The sequence below is a fragment of the Oculina patagonica genome, chromosome 4 (assembly GCF_052425735.1).
Source record: "Oculina patagonica isolate OP01 chromosome 4, crgOcupat, whole genome shotgun sequence".
Taxonomy (NCBI): domain Eukaryota; kingdom Metazoa; phylum Cnidaria; class Anthozoa; order Scleractinia; family Oculinidae; genus Oculina; species Oculina patagonica.
The window spans coordinates 52,103,309-52,121,529 of NC_135761.1; the positions used below are offsets into that span (position 1 = coordinate 52,103,309).

General features: G+C 39.4%; 2 protein-coding genes across 2 annotated transcripts in view; one reads left to right on the top strand and one right to left on the bottom strand.

Moving 5' to 3' along the window:
* Positions 1-14,251, top strand: part of LOC144650562 (uncharacterized) — a 65,032-nt gene extending 50,781 nt beyond the window's left edge. Inside the window, exons 60-77 of the mRNA XM_078510268.1 lie at positions 1,659-1,818; positions 2,360-2,493; positions 3,622-3,677; positions 5,139-5,224; positions 5,619-5,732; positions 6,469-6,644; positions 7,005-7,056; positions 7,435-7,625; positions 8,952-9,026; positions 9,305-9,402; positions 9,900-10,043; positions 10,531-10,611; positions 10,720-10,824; positions 11,440-11,537; positions 12,392-12,462; positions 12,559-12,624; positions 13,065-13,259; positions 13,915-14,251. Of these exons, the coding sequence (XP_078366394.1) occupies positions 1,659-1,818; positions 2,360-2,493; positions 3,622-3,677; positions 5,139-5,224; positions 5,619-5,732; positions 6,469-6,644; positions 7,005-7,056; positions 7,435-7,625; positions 8,952-9,026; positions 9,305-9,402; positions 9,900-10,043; positions 10,531-10,611; positions 10,720-10,824; positions 11,440-11,537; positions 12,392-12,462; positions 12,559-12,624; positions 13,065-13,259; positions 13,915-14,025 (2,013 nt within the window). The 3' untranslated portion in view covers positions 14,026-14,251. The remainder of the gene's footprint in view (positions 1-1,658; positions 1,819-2,359; positions 2,494-3,621; positions 3,678-5,138; positions 5,225-5,618; positions 5,733-6,468; positions 6,645-7,004; positions 7,057-7,434; positions 7,626-8,951; positions 9,027-9,304; positions 9,403-9,899; positions 10,044-10,530; positions 10,612-10,719; positions 10,825-11,439; positions 11,538-12,391; positions 12,463-12,558; positions 12,625-13,064; positions 13,260-13,914) is intronic.
* Positions 1,415-18,165, bottom strand: LOC144650558 (uncharacterized). Its single transcript, XM_078510265.1, has 2 exons — positions 16,985-18,165; positions 1,415-1,429 (listed from the first exon to the last, which is right to left on the bottom strand). The coding sequence occupies exon 1, from the start codon at positions 18,150-18,152 to the stop codon at positions 17,751-17,753; it is 402 nt and encodes a 133-aa protein (XP_078366391.1). The 5' UTR covers positions 18,153-18,165; the 3' UTR covers positions 1,415-1,429; positions 16,985-17,750.
* Positions 18,166-18,221: the final 56 nt, after the last annotated feature.

Below are 18,221 nucleotides of genomic sequence, written 5' to 3' on the forward strand. Positions count from 1 at the left end.
TAGTTAAGAGTTGGGAAGATTTAAAAGGATCACGCATTCACATTCAACATATTATTTATAAAACCAACGTTGAGACATCTTGTAAAAACCGCTTTGAAACTGTTTTGTTATCTTAAACTCAAGTGTACTGATGCCTTAACGGTTTGATTTCTTCTTTTCAGGGCCGTAACTAGCATGAGGCAAGACGAGGCACTTGCCTCGTCTTAAAGGGACTATGTCACGCTGTAATCTGTTATCAATTGCCAAATATCGCTATGAAAAATGTTTGCTCTGATACTAAATGAAGCAAGCCCTGCAGCAAGTGTCTCCCGGGCGCTAAAAAGCGCTGAAAACTGTCCGCCGGACCATACCGCCCACATGCCCCCCGCTCCATCCGACCCCGTAATTTCCCACTTAGAGTTAACAAATTTGATGTCATTTCCTATGCCTAAGTTTGGCTAAAAACCGTAACACGGTCCCTTTAATTTTCACTAAATTATTTTTTAAAAATGGGTAAAGTTGGAAAAATAATCCTTAGAAATCTTTTGTCATTGGGTTATGAAATATGGAGCCAGCTAAGGCAAGTGAATTTTATGAAAAAAAGGTCATTTAGGTGCCATAAGCTCGAATATGTGTCAGAATTGTGACAGTAAAAAGAGACTTCTTAGTCTTATATTTCTCAGATATGGCAATGATATAAGTTGTTCTTTGTGTATTAGTTTGACGCGGAAAACCGCTATGGTCTTATGTTTCTTATTGTATCAAGGTTGAAGAACATAAGCAAAAGTACATCGCCAACGAAGAACTTATAGTAGCTGAACATCTGTTTATATTAGCGAACAATTAAGTTCAAAACGGTATTGTTACCTAAGACGTCTATCTAAAATCGATGTATGTCGATTACTCTTGTGGATTCATTACTTATGCTATTAATTGTAAGTACAAAATGTGATAGCTTTAAATTGCTGAAAAATGAGAACCAGTCGTCCCTTACACCTTTGTCCAGGAAGAGAAATGAAGGAGCAGGAAGAGGGCAAGCGGGAGGAGGAAGCTCGGTGCATAAAGACTAAATGATACATATGCATATGCCATTGATAGTATCTTTAAAGCAATAAAAAGTGTCATGTTACACTTGGACGAGATTGATTTTTTTTAAGAATTGCTCCATGAAAAATGCTCCAAATAGCGTTTCAGAGCTTCTATATTTCAAAATTTTCTGAGGGGGGGGGGGGGCATGCCCCCAGACCCCCCTAGCGTCTCGCGCCTTCGGGGCTTGGACTAGTTTGCCTCGTCTTGGTTTGAAGTCTGGTTACGGCCCTGCTTTTGCTTGACACTTTAAAATCCAAAAAGTTAATTAGCAATAGAGTACACTATAAAAGTACACTATCTCTAACCACGTTGGAGATCAACATGGAAGTGAACCAACTGACATTCATCTCAATTTCAAGATCTTGCGGAAGTGCCAAAGCAAATTTGATTGTTTGATTTACGAAATGCTTTTTATAAGACCTCAGACCATCATTAAACAAACAGTCTGACTCTATCCGCGCAAAGTTATTTTTATAGTGTATTTTTTTAGTGTACTTTTAAACTTTTAGTCATTTATATTTTATTGTATTTTTAACCTCTAGTTTTATTTAATTACGGATTCCTAACGCTAATTAAATATTTTATTCCAGGATAATTGTATCTTTGTGAAGAATCTTGACCAAGAAGACACGGACGGAGATGGTGTGGGTGATGCGTGTGATAACTGTGTGTCTGACAAGAATCCAGACCAGACAGACACTGATGGTGATCGTATTGGAGATGAGTGTGACAATGATCAAGACGGAGACGGTAATTAAAATAAAGTTACAGAATGCTACATTAAGATTAAGAGACAACATGTTAATATGAATTGGCTTACACTAAATGGAACTGTGTCACGGATTTCAGCCACATTCAAATTCGAAATCAAATTCCGTGTAATATAAAAATAACTGCTTAAAACAGCGAACGAGCATTTCAATAACACAGCAAATAAAAAATGAAGGTACGGATGGCCAAATGTAAATAAGATTAAAACGGATTGCGATATAGGTTTTTGAAATACTATTGGGCTGAAAAAACTAATTTGACTCTAATTTGCGAAATGACCAAACAATCTAAATTCAAAAATGTAAACAGTGTCAGATTTACTATTTCAGGTGATAGTTCCGTTGTCTAATAGGTGGAAAAAAAGTTTTGCTGTATGCCTGAAATCAGTCATGATGCAAATTTAGATGGAGTACTAGCTCAGTATAGCCTGTTCTAGGCTCGTGCATTCTTCTCTTTATATGAGACCCTCGAAGACTAACAGGCTCGTCATCCTACTACTTTACTATTCTCCTTGCCACAGGAATATTAAATGCCGATGATAAATGTCCCAAGCTGAACGCTCCAGGTGACCAAGATGATGACGACGGAGACGGCGTTGGAAACTTGTGCGACAACTGCCCTAGAAATTACAACGCCTTGCATAACGGCAAACAGGTAGTGGTCTTCACGGTAATTATAATCAAACGGGACGAATAGTACAACAGTGATGTAACCACAACAGTTGCAATTTTTGATTCTCAGTTATACTCTAAAGGTCGACACACACGAGGGGACTAGTCGCAGGGGCTTGTTGCAGGGACTAGTCCCAACGAATAGTCACACACACACAGTACACACGATACTAGTCGCCTAAGCGTGCAACTAGATGCAGAGATAACTCCCATGTAGTGTTGTTACGAAAAGACTAGTCGTAGGGACCGACTGCTTTGGTTTTCGAATTGGTTGATTTTCTATTTTGGTTGCAGGGACTAGTCGCACAAACAACACACGCAAGGGGACAAGCAAAATTTCCTGGGAATAGTCCCACGAATACAAACCAGTTTGAATTTGTGGGACTAGTCGCAGGGACCAAAATTTGGTCAAAGCAACTAGTTTTTTGGACGAAAATGGGTAGTTGACATGAATGGACTTGGTCCCCGGGACTAGACGCAGAGACTCGTGTGTACAGAACTTAATGGCTTGTTTGTGGCATTTTGTAGATTGGATGCCATTAATTGATTAATTTTTGATTTATTGCCAAAGATGCAAAATTCTTACCGTGTTGTCGAAATTGCATTACAAACAGTTGAACAAGATTTGTTACCCAACTTAGACCATCCTTCTATCGTTTATGGATTGAGGCAGGAAGAGTAGACAGGACGTTTACTACTACTACGAGTTTACTACCACTACGTTTACAGCCTTGAGTTATGAAACTCGTGTGGTGTGTAATGTTTTCCAATGGAAGTGTCAGTTATTACGTCATAGCGCGTTATGACGACACACACTAAAAAATCTATCACCTTTGATTTTAATTTTTATGACGTCAAGAAGTCGCCACAATTGATTTTAAAATTGAAATAAATTATAACAAAAGAATGCTGAGATGAGGCTAAAAGTATGGAGCTACCGTCAGAAATTAGACAAAAACTCGTTTAAATCGTAAATAAAACCGAAGAAACTCCACATTTTGGCCCATACTTGCAGAGATCTATTCGTAAATATAAAGCCCTAAAGAGAACGCCCTTGGGTGTCCAAGAGTCACAATTCAAGGTAAATAATGACTTTTAATCCATCTTTTAGCCGGACACTAACGAGAACGGATATGGTGATGCATGCGATGGACCAGGAAAAGACAAGTAAGAAACATCGGCTAATACTCGATGGTAAAGCACAAAATAATCTGGGTCATATGGAACTCCGCCGTAAACTGTCATCCGTGCAAAACAAATACAGCGAATGATGTCACTTCTTCGTGAAATAATTACCGTAAGGACAGGGCTAAAAAAAACGGCTGGTCAAGATCGGTCAAGATGACAATTTGTCCGCACAAAGTTTGGGTTTGCCGGTCATTTTGACCGGTCACGTACATGGCTTTCAAAATGATGACTGATAAACAGAAAAAGAAATACCGATTTTGATACCAATTTATCTTAAAGCATTAACTTAAACGAAGACATAGCGGGGGTTTTTTTATGCCACTCAAACGAAAACGAACTAACAAACAGCAAAAAGGAGTGGTAGTTTAAAAGTGCTGTTTTTAATATTTTGACGGTCAGGAACGACATGTGACCGAGCTAAAATCTGTTGGGCCAGTCAACATTACCGGTAACTGTTCGAAAACTATTTTGAGCCCTGTAAGGGTATGTTCTGTAGTTTAATTAAAAATATGCCCGTCTTTGGTATTCTATCACAGCTATATCAATAACATTAAGAATAATCTTTTTACACAAACGTAAACAAGATTTACCAATGAACAATTTGAGGTCATGGTGACGTCAAAATCTGTTTCCATGGCAACGCCATATGAGGTTAAAGATACACTATTTTGGATCTTTCGAGGCTGATAACTCAAAAACTACTCAGTGAAAATTTTTCGTTTTCACATATTTTTATCCAACTGATAAAGGGATTCGGAGCTACGTTATTTTTGCATAAATTTAAGGTGGCTCTGAAAATTTCTGACAGAATTTTTTTAAAAAGTTGTCAGATCGTTTCTTTTGTCCTTTAAACAAAAATATTTGAAAAACAAAAACTTTTACCGTCTAGTTTTAGAGTAATTACCCTTAAACGGTAAAAAATATGGTATCTTTGAACACTTTTGTAGTTGCCATGGCAACGAATTTTGTTGTCACAGTGACTCCAATTTGTTTATTAGTAAAACCTTTACAAGGATGTTCTGAAAGTTATACTTCAACATTACAGGTGTAGCAGCAATAGAATGCCAAAGACGGGAATATCTAAACTATTACAAGCCACCTTAAAGAATTCTAAAGGTTGAAATGCGGTAGAATCTGCGCACGGGCGACGTAGCCGACTCCAATTTCCAAACAACCGAGCGACTTGGAGTATTGCTTTTCCTTCTGGATAGGATACTAGTCCATCACAGTGCTTCTCCTCGGCATCTCTTCATGCTTACCGGCATTTCGTCCGTGCCCATGTAGTGGAAAAGCCAATATTAGAGTGAGGTGTCCTGTTCAGGAACTTAACACAGAACTAGGCCAGAATCCAACGCACGAACCAATAAGCTACTGTACTGTGCCCACCAAAGACTAAGTAATACTGAAGGATTTAATGAATTTTTGTTTCGTTGCTTGTAGAGACGGGGATGGAATCCTTGACGAGTTCGACAACTGTCCTGATTTACCAAATGGTGAACAAGGAGATGCTGAGGGAGATGAGAAAGGTAAAGAAAAGAAATTCTTTAACTGGTCTCCGGAAGTAAAATTTGTCTTGGGAGTCCGAAAAAAAAAACAGTCTGGCTCGCCTAGGAACTAAAGACAGAAAATCACTCAATTTCGGTTTATTCTGATTGGCATTTACGAAGAAAAACTTTGTCTTATAACAACGGCAACAACAACAACAATTATTTTCCATATTGAGGATAAGAAATTTCTACATTTTGAGAAACGACAGGAATACTGAGCTAACGTTGCGTCTCAAGTTAATCTTGATTAATTCCAAAACTATATGACTCTAGGTAGGCTTAGTAAGCTGTGTAAAATATTGTCAAGTGTGGCTGTTTGTTCTTACAAACTAAAATGAGTTATGACTAAACACTCTATTGCATTTCTTACAAGGTGATGCGTGTGACGACGACCAAGATAATGATGGGATACCCAACATACGGGACAACTGTCCCATGATAAGCAATCCTCTTCAAGAACATGACAAGCTATCCTATGACGTTAAAGGTAAGTAACAGGAGTTCATCCAGTTGTTAGGGATACAAAATCAAACGCTGTACGTTATGTGATATAAGGTTACAAACAATAGTAGTAATTTCTTTGGTACAAATACAAAATAATGGCTACTCCGAAGAACATCTTGAAAACTTAAAATATAGGTATTAGCAAGAAGAACAGACAAAGAAAAGTGAACGATATATTTCGGTTCTTATAACAAGACCATTATCTATCTTATGTGGTCTTTTGTCTTTGTCACGTTTTAATTTCGCTATAAATTTGATCCTGATATATTAAATACTTTTTCTGTGATGTGGGTTTGAAAACTCAAAATTTTACAAAGAACGTATGGGCTCATTAGCGCTTTTGCCACCCAGAAGTTCTGCAGTTTTACAAAGGTAATATCTCCTTCAATATTACACACAAAAAGGTGAAATTTTCACCGATGATAAAGTTTCACAAGGATTTAAACATCTGGAGTCAATTCGTTTATAGCATGATGCCTTTTCTACGCAAAGTCGTATGCTAATGAGGCAAAATGTAAACAATGACGTCAGAAAACATTGCCATATTGTGACACTTGATATTTTTGGATGTCTGCTATAATTGCTTACCAATGCAAAAAATGGGGGATAAATGTTTCTAGATGCATTATTAAGTGTATTGCAAATTCATTACAGTAACTAAGTAACATGATAGATGTGGGTATGAAGATTATTCTTTTGGCGAATTTTACACATTTTAGCTAATCCAGTGGGCGACGCATGCGTGGATGACTATGATGGTGATGGTGTCCCGGATGTTGATGACACGTGTCCTCATGTCAAACACATCAGTAAAACAAGCTTCCTGGACTATTTTACTGTGGACCTTTATCCAGGACACCGGGACCCAACCCCGGAATGGAGAGTGGCAAAAATGGTAAATGAGTGAAACCTGAGAGAGTTTTAAAAAGCGCTAGAAAGGTTCAGGTAACGTTCTTTAGGTTTTCATAACCTTTTGGGTTGGATATCAGCTCTCGTTAGGTCTCACATGAATTGCTTGCTACCCTTCGAGAGAACAACAGAACAAACAACAGCAACTTCGTATGGAACTTCTTTACTTTCTGGAGTTTTAGTTAACTAGATAAGCTGCATTTGCAAGCCAAAACAGGTTTAAAAACGCACTTGTGCATTTTTGAGTGGACATCAATTTTCTATCCCTCCTCAGAGAATTAGGGTCGCAAACGTTCAAATTGTAATGCAAAGAGTGTCTGACTTGCTTTTGTGTATTTTTTAACAGGGTGTTGATGTTGAACACGTGACCAACACAAATCATCCCGGAATGTTAATTGGTAAGAAAGCTAATTTTATCAGTTACTTTTGGCTAGTAAGGTAATGTCTGGATACGAGCCTAGTGGCCCATCTGGCGGGGAGAAGCGACTAGGAGTATTTCTACTCCCCCCTGAATGGGATGAAATTCGCCGGTACCCATTTATGAACCTGGAGGAAGAGGGGCACTGTGGAAGTAAAGGCCTTGCCCAAGAACACAACACAGTGCCCGGTCAGGGCTCGAATCCGGACCGCTCGACCTGGAGTCCAGCGCGCTAACCATGCGGCCACCACGCCTCCCATCTTTTGGCTGGTATTATGTAATAAATCTGAAATATTTTTCCATCTCCTAATGCAAACAATCCTTCATCTCATTAACTTTGTTGCTGCACTTGTCCCAGGCTCTACACGTTACGGACCAGTTGATTACAGCGGGACAATTTATGTCAAGGACAGTGAAGGTTCTGACTACTTGGGTGTGGTGTTTGGCTACCAATCGAACAGAAAGTTTTATGTTGTGATGTGGAGAAGAGAGAACATTAACTTTGGCAAAGCTGACACTAACGCTGGAATAAAAGGACTGCAACTAAAGGTGATTATATAATAACCTGAATTCTACGCGCACTTTGATTGGTTCTTACCAGAAGCATACAACAGTGACCCACTCGCCTAGCGGCTCGTGGGCCACTTTTTTTGTTCTTACCACATTTTGACGTCATCTGTGATCTATAATTGAACAGACGCACGGCAAAATGGAATCTATTTGTTAAATAATTATTGCTCTGTAGACGCGAGTTATACAATCAGAAGCTCGTAAAGGGTTGAAACTTGTAACGCCCATTCAAAGCGTTTGAATATTCAGTTTTGTCAAGTACCATGTTAGTTTGAAAAGACGAAGAATGTGTAGACGAATGCTTTATACACGTTTTGTCACACGCAACAACATTTTCAGTTTTACAGAAGGTTACTTGAATTCCGAACTAAACGCCGCAAATCGCTTACAAAAACTTAAGAAATTAAATAGGTGCATACAAGTGAAGTTCTACTTAATGACGATGAAACAGAGAAACTTAACCAAATTTAACTTTATCTAAACAAAGAGATTACACCATTTAGCAGAAGCTAGCGCGGGCTGTGAATCTGCCTCTTATGGATTTCTGGTATAATATAAAATATTGATAGACGTTTATTTGATAATAATCCAAAAAAATATCTAGATTTTAGAACCAATGGAAACTCGAATACCAAAGGAAAGTGCGGGAAAGTTTTAGAAGGCCACGTGATTGTTTTTGGTTTTAAAAATGTTTAGAAAAACACAGTATGCTTGCTCCATTTGGCAACAGTACGTGTTTGAGATTTATGACCCAGTTATCGCGTTGAGCAAATGTAGAACCAAATTTAGTGGATCGTTACGTTCGAGAATAATTGAATGAGAGCCGACCATAATTGCTTAGGCGACTACAGGACACTACCGCCAACACAGGAGTTGAAGGTATAGGCATTCTGCGTAGCACATTCTATTGTTTACTGAACCTGAATGCCAATTATCAAAACAATGCAAAGAAATGCGTCCATTTTGCAAAGTATCTCTTCTCTGAAACAGAGTGGAAAGTCCAAGTTGGAACTCTACAGACGAGGCAACCAGGGGGAAAACGGGGAGCTTTGTTTAAAAGACAGTACAGTCGACCTGTTTAAAACGGATAAGAAAGGGACGAGGAACAGTGTCCTTATTATGCAAGTGTCCGTATAACAGGGTTGGAGTCTATATAAATTTTGGTCTCTTCTGGACTGAGTCAACTGCCGTATTAGGGGGTGTCCGTATTATACAGGTTTCCGTAAGGAGGGGTTCGAGTGTACTCTTGTGAGATAAATGACTGTGTTTGATACGATTTGATACGAGTGTGTTTCTTGTGATTAGCTTGTAGACTCAAACACCGGTCCAGGCCCTAACTTAGCAAAAGCGTTGTGGCATTCAGGAGATACACCCAATGAGGTAGGTGATTAAAATAATGAGAGCTTAAGCACCGACGTTTTTTGAGGCGTGGAAGGCAACTGGAAGAAGACTGTTTAAGTTTTTGGCGAACTTTTACCTCCAAAAATTTGTTGGAAAGCCTTCGTTTAAGCAATTACAAATTGAATTTATGAACAAAAAGGCGCTTACACGCGCCAAAGACGAGAACGTCCCACTACCGGTTGCCATCGTGGCTCAAAAATGTCGTTAATATTTGATTCGTTTACCAGAATTAATTGTACTTTATTGTTTCCCTTCAGGTGACACTGTTATGGGATGATCCAAGCATGAAAGGATGGCAGCATCAGACTTCATACGGTTTCCACGTCACCCACAGGCCATCCATTGGGCTTATAAGGTGAGATATGAGTCTTTACACTCTTTTATTCGATAAGAATATATTGTATAAGAATATTGAGGCTGAAATTTGCGAGATTATAAGAAAATCTTGAGAATAAACCTTGTGTGTTGAAAATGTGTAAATGCAATACAATTACATGTTTTCAACTAAACCGTTAAAATGCTTCCTTTCTCTAAATGACAGAACTGAACCAACTTAAGAGCAATAAAAGCAGCACTAGCCATACACTTGTAATTGGTGCCCAAATACATTCTAAAACGGAAATGTCATACGTTGTAATCTAAGAATATTCACCAGAATAAAAAAATTAAGAATATTCAGCCTGGGCCAGAAACACAATATTCTTATAGAAAAAAAAAAGAGTGTATTGCATACCTTGATGGTGGTACAGCCCATCAGAATACTATGGAAAGGCATCGACGGTCGAAGAAATTATTCGTATGTCTTACTGAGTACTTTCACATTTAAAATTCAGCCTTAAAATATTTTTTCAGGGTTCAAATCAAGCAAGGAGAAAAGATTTTGACTGATTCTGGAAACATCTACAACACGGCACTGACCGGCGGGAGACTGGGCATGTTTGTTTTTGGTCAGCATGACGTCATTTGGTCTAGACTTGAAGTACGCTGTTCTGACAGGTGAGTCCATCTGATTGGTCAGCTACCATGCAGCTCACACATGACTTGAAGAATTTAGGCACCATCCCAAATTGTAGTATTTTTCGAATCTATTCATCTAACAATTAGTTTTGCTTGCGGCGAACGGAAAGAAGCCTTTCCTAATTGTCTATTAAATATTACAACGTTATGAAAAAGTCAAACTGAAGACAATTCGAAAAAACGACATTTAAGTGAAAAGCTCATTTACGATGTATGTAATATTCTTAATATCTTATGAGAACGACGCAAATGCCTCGTTTGCCTGTCATTGTGGAAACGTAAATGACAACTACGCTAGTTCTTGCAGGGAAGTCTTTATAATAAAATGACTTTATTTCAGTTTCGTAAGGATTCGCATTTGAACTTTGTTTTACATTACATTCATGCATCTATACACTACTCGTAACAAATACAGTTGTACCGATCGAATTACAATTGAAAATTCTACTTTGTCTCTTCTTTTTAGAATTAACCAGGCCCTGATGTTTGACGGTGTAGATGATCACGTGACATTACCATCTATTCATGCTTTAGGCTTAACAGACAGGTATATAAATTAAACCACGTTTGTGTTGTCTTTCGCGTGTGTTCTGAAACATTTGCTGGTGCTTATTTTTGACTATTTTTAGATATGTTAACTACCCTTTTCTTTTAGTTTTACCATCAGTGTATGGGTCTTCATGGCAGCAGACTACCCCATGACGGTCATGCCTATTGTGTGCAGTGATGAAGGAACACTCTGTTTATATCTTAACGACAGGCAAGTATATGTATTGCTGGTTTGCGAGAAAACTAAAATAAAATCATTCTAAAATATTTGGGTCAGTTAGAGCGGTTTCCGATTGAGCGTCTTAAAAGCAAAACCAAAGTAATCACTCTGGCCAGTGGCCAATCACATAAGACACAGATAATCCAGTGAACCAATCAAACCGCGAAGCAAAGACATGTAGCCGGCACGAAGCGTGGGAAAACGTGTATGAGCGAGTCACGATTGGTTTTACTTCAGATTGCATGATTGAGAAAGTGGCGCGAGATTTTTGAACCAATCACTAAGCGTGGTGATGCAAAATCAAAAGGAATTACTTTAGACACTCAAGTGAAACCGCTATATAAGGGTGCAAAAGCAAAACCAATGATAAGCTCGGGAAATGTTGCGTGCGCCAAATGATGATTGGTTTTGCTTCTATTTGCTGCACCTAATTGGTCAAGGAGACAGTGTATGCGTCAACCAATCATGGTTGACGCATACACTCGTAGCACAGTTTTAGGGATTAGCGATGGCAAAGCCAAAGGGTCACCTTTTTTTGAATTTTTCCTCGCTCTGATTCTCAGTGATGTCAATTTTTATTTGATGTGTTGTTTCTTATTTCTTTAGACGTATTCACGGTAACCTGGGAAAGTCTTCTGTAGAGGGAAGTGAAATTATAGAACCAGAAGAATGGCATCATCTTGTGTTTCGATTTGATGCACAAAGTAAATGTTTTTTCCTTGTTAGTTTTAATTGCAAGGTTGGTAGTACAGGGGTCGTTGGCGCAGTTTCTTATTACGATGATGGTCAAACGGAGTGGCAAGTAGACGCAAGTTTTCAACTTGCGTTGACTTGCGTTCCTATTTGGCCAGGACTTGCATGACTTGCGTTGACTTGCGATGACTTGCGTTCACTTTGGTCGGAATCAAATTTTTTTCACTGCTTGGTCACCCAACACAAGTCAACGCAAGTTTTGCTGCTTACTACAAGTACTGATTGAGTCCGTTTGGCCAGCAAACGTAAGTGTGTACGCAAGTTCAATTTGCGACTACTTGCGTACACCTGCGTTACCGTTTGGCCAAGGTTTTATGACTAGAACTGTACGAACGGCAGCACGGGATGACTTGGAAAAATGGCTGGTCGACGCGAGCAATAAAAAAGCAAGTCAACAGATAAAAAGTTGAATATGTCGAACTTCATTGCGCGATAAAAGCTTTCGAAAAAAGCGGGAAATACAAACAAAATAAGATGGCACTGTGTAACCGGGACTAATTTGACAAACAGTGCGTTTTTGAAAAGACGACGACGCTAAAATCGAAACTAATATCGTACACCAAACAAGAGAGGATTTTCTCTTGGGTGAAACCAACATAATCTTTATATTGTAGGTTTAAGCATGTAGGTTATTTCATTGACAAGATGTAATTTCTCTATCCCAACCTATGAGGAAAACTGACCACAACTTCGGACTAAAAATTTCCCTCGCTATCGGTTAGTGAGCCTTAAGGAATATCTTTCTTCTTAGCTTAATCAAAGTTAAAGAATAGGTGGATAATTGCTACTCTTCATCTTGTTTTAGGGCACGAAATCGAAGTTTTTGTGAATGGATCATCGGTTGGAAAACAGATCGACACCACACCTTATTTTTGGGTAAGAAAACCAGTGCTCTTTATTTGTGATCTCGGTATGTCGACAGGTGAGATGGATTATCCCTTACCACTCTTCCTTTCCCTCTTTATTTTGCAGTCTCCCAATGTCAAGCTTTTCGTGGGGAGTGATAAAAAGCACTTTTTGAATGGAACAATCGATGACGTAAGTAGTTAATATTGAAAATAAAAAAAAACGATCCCGATACCAACTTAGACATTCGTAATACATTAGTGTCATAAGCCAATCTAAGCCTGAAGCCGACAGAAATATGCAATTTGGGCGAAGTGTGGAATTAATAACGTCAGCAAAAACGCGATCTTTTGTTAAATTTTGGTTTTACGTGGCAGCGATTAGCCAAAAACTGAACAAAATTACCTTCGTGTTACTTGTAACAACAGTTTTCACGTTTTTAGTTTTATGAACTGATTATAGAGTTCGGTTGTCACTTGAAAGGTACTCTAAATTACTGAAATGACAGGTCCATTAATTTAACTATTGGTCCATTAATCGATAGTTTTAATTTTCCTACTTGCACTTAGCTTCCCCTATTCTTTGCGCATCAAGAATTAAATTTGAGACTGTTATCGTTGTTTAATCCACAGTTGACCTTTTGGGGAGTAAGAGTTCCAGACAATGAAATCATCGATTACATGAAGTTAGCTGGATTGACGTGGCCTATCCACAAGGGCCTGGTACGAGCGCACTTCAACATGGAAGATACTTCCGGCTCTGTTATATTAGACCAAGGAGGCAATGGTTTCCATGGTAACCTCGTTGGAAGGCCTGTCTTCGTTCCGGTTAGTAGCTAATGATATTGATGTAATTATTCAAATGTGTACAATAGCTTTTGGCACAAGGACTATTAAATGTTCAAGCAAGCAACCGTCGACGATAATGGCACAAGGCCAACTACTGTACAAGTCATTGTCTTCTCCTCTATAACGTAGGTAAGGTTAAGTCTGCGTTCGAACCTAGAAGCCCATCATCAGGCCGAAACTTATCCTAGTTTCAGTAGCATGAAGCGACTAGGAGTATTTCTAACCCCTCCCCCCTCCCCTGGATGGGATACTAGCCCATCGCAGGGTTACTTCAAGCAGTAAATTCACAGGTACTCATTTAAACACCTGGGTGGAGAGAGGCACTGTGAGAGTAAAGCAAAAGAACACCACACAATTACCCCGGATAGGGATCGAACCCGAACCGCTCGATTCGGAGTCCAGCGCACTAAACATTAGTCCACCCCGCGTCCACTAACGTAGGAAAACCACTCGTGTATTTTCAGTTCCCTTTCTGTTTCTTCAATACTCTGGGTGTCAAAGGTTTTTCTTGTGCGGTTTCCGGTGTCGGTGATCTCTCTAGAAAAATCCTCTGGGACCCAGGGTATTTCTTCTATTTTTAAGTGAAGGGAAATTTCTCTCATGGTTGTCGTCGTCTTTTTCCCTTTTTTAACAGAGTACCGTGGACAAGAATCGTTTTGTGATCTCGTATCCTAACAATCGACGGAGGAGAAGCATCCGAAGTACTTTGTTCAGTTCCTGGGCGAACAGACATTCAGAACTTTAAAGACTTCTTCGTTTAGTTCAGCTTTTTGGCCAAACGAATACAACTGTCAGATTCAACTGTGAAGCTGGCAAATAAACAGGCAGAACGCTAGGAATCTGATCGCGGCAAAACAACGAAACCTAAGGAAAGTTATGCTAAACTCTTGAGAAAAAAAAAAAACAGGGCCGGAGAGCAGAACTTTAGGACTTGACAGAAAGCATCTATGTTCAATTTTTTTTTTATTAAAAGTAATATTTATTTTAAGTTGTGTAATATTTCTTCAATTCCTGCGTAGCCTGCGAGCAGGCTTTCTCTTCGGGGGCAACGTAAGCGCTTCGGGGGCGAGTTTCGCGAGTTTTCTCGCCGAAACTGGCGCCTTCGGCACTCGCTCGTTGCCCGCCTCGAAGCGCGTACGTTGCCGCCGAAGAGAGAAAGAGAGCCTGCTCGGCTCAGTAACTCCTACCAAACCATTTTCCGTTGTTTTTTTTTTTGCTCCTCGTTCGTCCATTTTCACTTATTTACGTCTCTTTTCCACTCCTTAATTACACTTTCCTCGTCGCACGAGGAGTTGTAGGTTTTGCACTAGGAAAACTGGTCAAGCACCCCGTTCGCCATGTTTCCCGCCTGTCACATTACGTCATCGCCATGTGCTCCCATCATGCGGTCAGGAGCAGGACATTGAACTGTTGTCGGTCCGCCATCTTGACCGCGTGTAAAAAGTGTAATGCCGTTGCGTTTAAATTAAAAGTCTTTGAAGCTATTCTGTGACACCGCCGTGCACCGACGAAATGCAAGAGAGCAATTTTACTCCTTACCTCACACTAATTTGTTTCAGACAATCGTTTCCTCTTAGTAGTAAAAACGTTGACATCGTTAAGCTATTTTCGTAATGCGTGAATCGACATTTTTCCGGCGCGAAATGAAAAGTGAAATGGCGTGAAATGACTGGTTACGTTTAATAACCGTGTCTTTTTATCTGTAAAGTGAAAGAGTTTTTAGTTACCAAGAGTGACTTGGAGTTCGATTTTGAGTACGCCTGTAAAATGATTAAGACTGTAAGTGAAAAGACCATTCTCTTTTCAGTGCACTTTCTTTTTTTACATTCTTTTAACCCAGCGGCTGTCTATTGGCAAAGCGCGCGATCTGATTGGCTACACAGACGTTAGGCTAGTGGTTTCACTACAACGTTTTGGACATTTTATGGCGACATTTCTATGGTCTATAAGAGTGTGGACCATGGAAAAATGTGGTCGATTTGTTTTACACAATAACACCGAAAATTAACCAGTGAATTGGATTGAAAACCTGCAGTGCGCGCGACAGCTCGTAAAATCGCACTTTTTAACGAATATGGCAAATTTCGTCCCAAATGTTCCAGTTGGCATTTCACAACTCGCTAGATTCCGTTTCTGGAAATGTTGCCACAATTTATCAAGTTTTCCGAAATTTGCCACACTTTGCGTTACATGTTGCGTCAATTATGGTCTATACTCTTATCGGCTACAGCTCTCGACCAACGAGCGCGAGAATTCTCTCAATTATAGGCCTTATCACGGTTTCCGACGCAATCTTGACGAGTAGGCAAAGCGGGTAGAAATTACAGTGTTTGTGTGGGAATCCGACGGCAAATATCTTTTACAAAACTTGAATTTTGGGCAACCTATTTACGGTAAAGTTAAGATACTTGGCAAAAGTTTTTATTCACCGAGTTTGAAGGATGTATCTGGGCTAGAAAGCGTTCAGTTTGCGTTTTTAATTTCCCATACATTTGTCTATAATTTTTCCCGCGAACCGCGTCAATTTGCGGGAAAAAAGATATGCCTACTCGTCAAGATGGCGCCGAAAACCGTGATAAGGCCTATTGTATAAACTGTTCTGGTTCGTTTACCAAAATGTGGATAAGAGGAAAACTTTCAGTTTAATCTATTTCAGAGGGCATAATAACTTGGGAAATTACTCGAATGTCTCTTTTCGGGCTGACTAACTGTCCCAGGGTCTCCGATAACATGGTCAGGACGGTGTTGACATGACAACTGAAACACGAATCGAGAATGCAAATTTTAAAAAACTTTAATGAAATACAAAATGAAAATCTAAATAGGCCATTTCCGAGTTGCCTTTTGCCTCTTATTCAAAACGAGTCTACGTGCGAAACCATTCAAATGAAAATGAGTTTTACCTTCAGGTCCATTTTCACGCAAATCAAACTCATTTTCATTTGAATGGTTTCGCACGTAGACTCGTTTTGAAACAGAGGCAAACGGTAACTCGGAAATGGCCTATTAAAATGCAAACGTATGATTAAAATAAACGTGTTTCTACCTCGTATTCTGTGGTTTTCGGGCATTTCTTTGTTGACGACGGCCGAAGTTTCAGAATAGTGTTCACCCTTGGCTGTAGCACAGTACGTTTATTACATAAGTGATCATTTTTTGAGGTAATCAAAATACAGAAATCAATCCGCGAAATCGACACGAGGCTGCGCTTGAATTATTTTTTAAACATTCGAAACTGGAGAATCGAGACTGCTATGAATTCAATTAAAAGAATAATCGCTTTCCGTTTTAATTAGAACGATTCAACCGCTTTGGCTGTAGTTTTCCATAGTTCCTTAAAGAGAAAGTTTTTATATTAAAAGAGGGGGGCAAAGGGTTTTTGGGTGACAGGTGAAAAGGGCAAAAATTATTCCGTGAGGGGGGAAAATAGGGAAAGAATTAGAGGGGGGGGGGGAAAAAAAGTTAAAAAAAAAAGTGGTGTTTTTTTTTTTAATTTGGGGGGTTTTTTTTAAATTGGGGGGGAAGGGGGACACCCCTTTTGGTACCCTATTATAAGTCAAAGGGTCTCAAAAGAGTCATAAGTGAGGCCCTGTTAGGGTAGGTATACATTTCTCCCGTCTCAATTTCAAAGCTTGTCATGTCGCAACTAAGAGAATGGTCCGCATGTCGCTGTCGTAATTTCGTCATTTCGTGTTAAGACGGACGGACATGAGCAAAAGAGAGAGTTTCTCAAATATTTTAATATCCCAACCAATTAAAAAAGACGTGAGTAAGCTCGGTACACAGAGCAGGAATTTCTCTGGTATTTTAAAAAGGCAGTTAATTCGTTTAATGTCGATCGCGACCAATTAAAACCGAGCAGGAGTTTCCTTCAAAACAGTGTTTTAAATTTTTCGACCTATTTAGAAACGACGTGTCTAACTTTAGAACACAATAGACGTTAGTAACCTAGGTACACAGAGCAGAACTTTCTGACTCTGAACTAAGTACACAAAGCAGAAGTTTCTCATGCATTTTAAGAGAGCCGTTAAAATTAATTTAATCTAGTTTCCGTAAAGAAATGCATGCTGTTGACGCAAGGAATTTGTAACTACATCAGTTCGCCGTCGAACATTTTAAAAAAACCGATAGATTCGCCTTAGTACTCTTATTTAATTCTTTTCTTCGCTGTCGCAAAAAATAAAAGTCTTGTCGTTCCTCGCCATTTTATTTCTTCCATGTCGCTGTTTAAACGCAGTGTCGCTTGTCGGAATTTACGCTAACAGGGCCTCATAAGTCATGAGTGCAATGAGTCAAATCAATAAAATAGAGTGTTTAGTTTAAAAATAGTTTTGCTCTTACTCACAAATAATGAAAATAACTCATGACTCATAGACTCATAAGACTTATAAAACATTGACCTCAGTTCATCCAGGGCATCCAGCACAGATCCAGCAAAGAAACAGATTTTAAAGCAATTGTGATCTTCACTCACACCGCTACACCAAAGTACAACAATATCAAATCCTCGTCAGAAGCTGTATTATGTACGGAATGCCAGAACTGTGGAGCCAATGTAACACAAGATCCTGCCTCTATTTCTACATCCAGATCTTCATCAGAAGGGCTTTCGCAGCGTCCTACTATAATCTTCCCCCGGCCATTAAGACAATAGAACGTTTCGTACTTTGAAACGTGGACGTGCCTCTCCACGGATGAACCTGGTGGGATCACACCTTGGGAAAATCCCGTCACGTTTGGCACCAGTGAGGGCCCATACAGGCAACGTTTCCTGACAGCTGACTCTTTAGGACCGTGTGACAAACAGGTCTCGGGTTGTTGATCGAGTTTACTAACGTGAACTCCTTGTGAAAATGCCGCGTTCGCCGCCATATTTGTTTTGGTTGAAATGAGAGAGGAATGGTTACGAGCCTATAATTTTTATTGAGGGTCCTGAAAGGT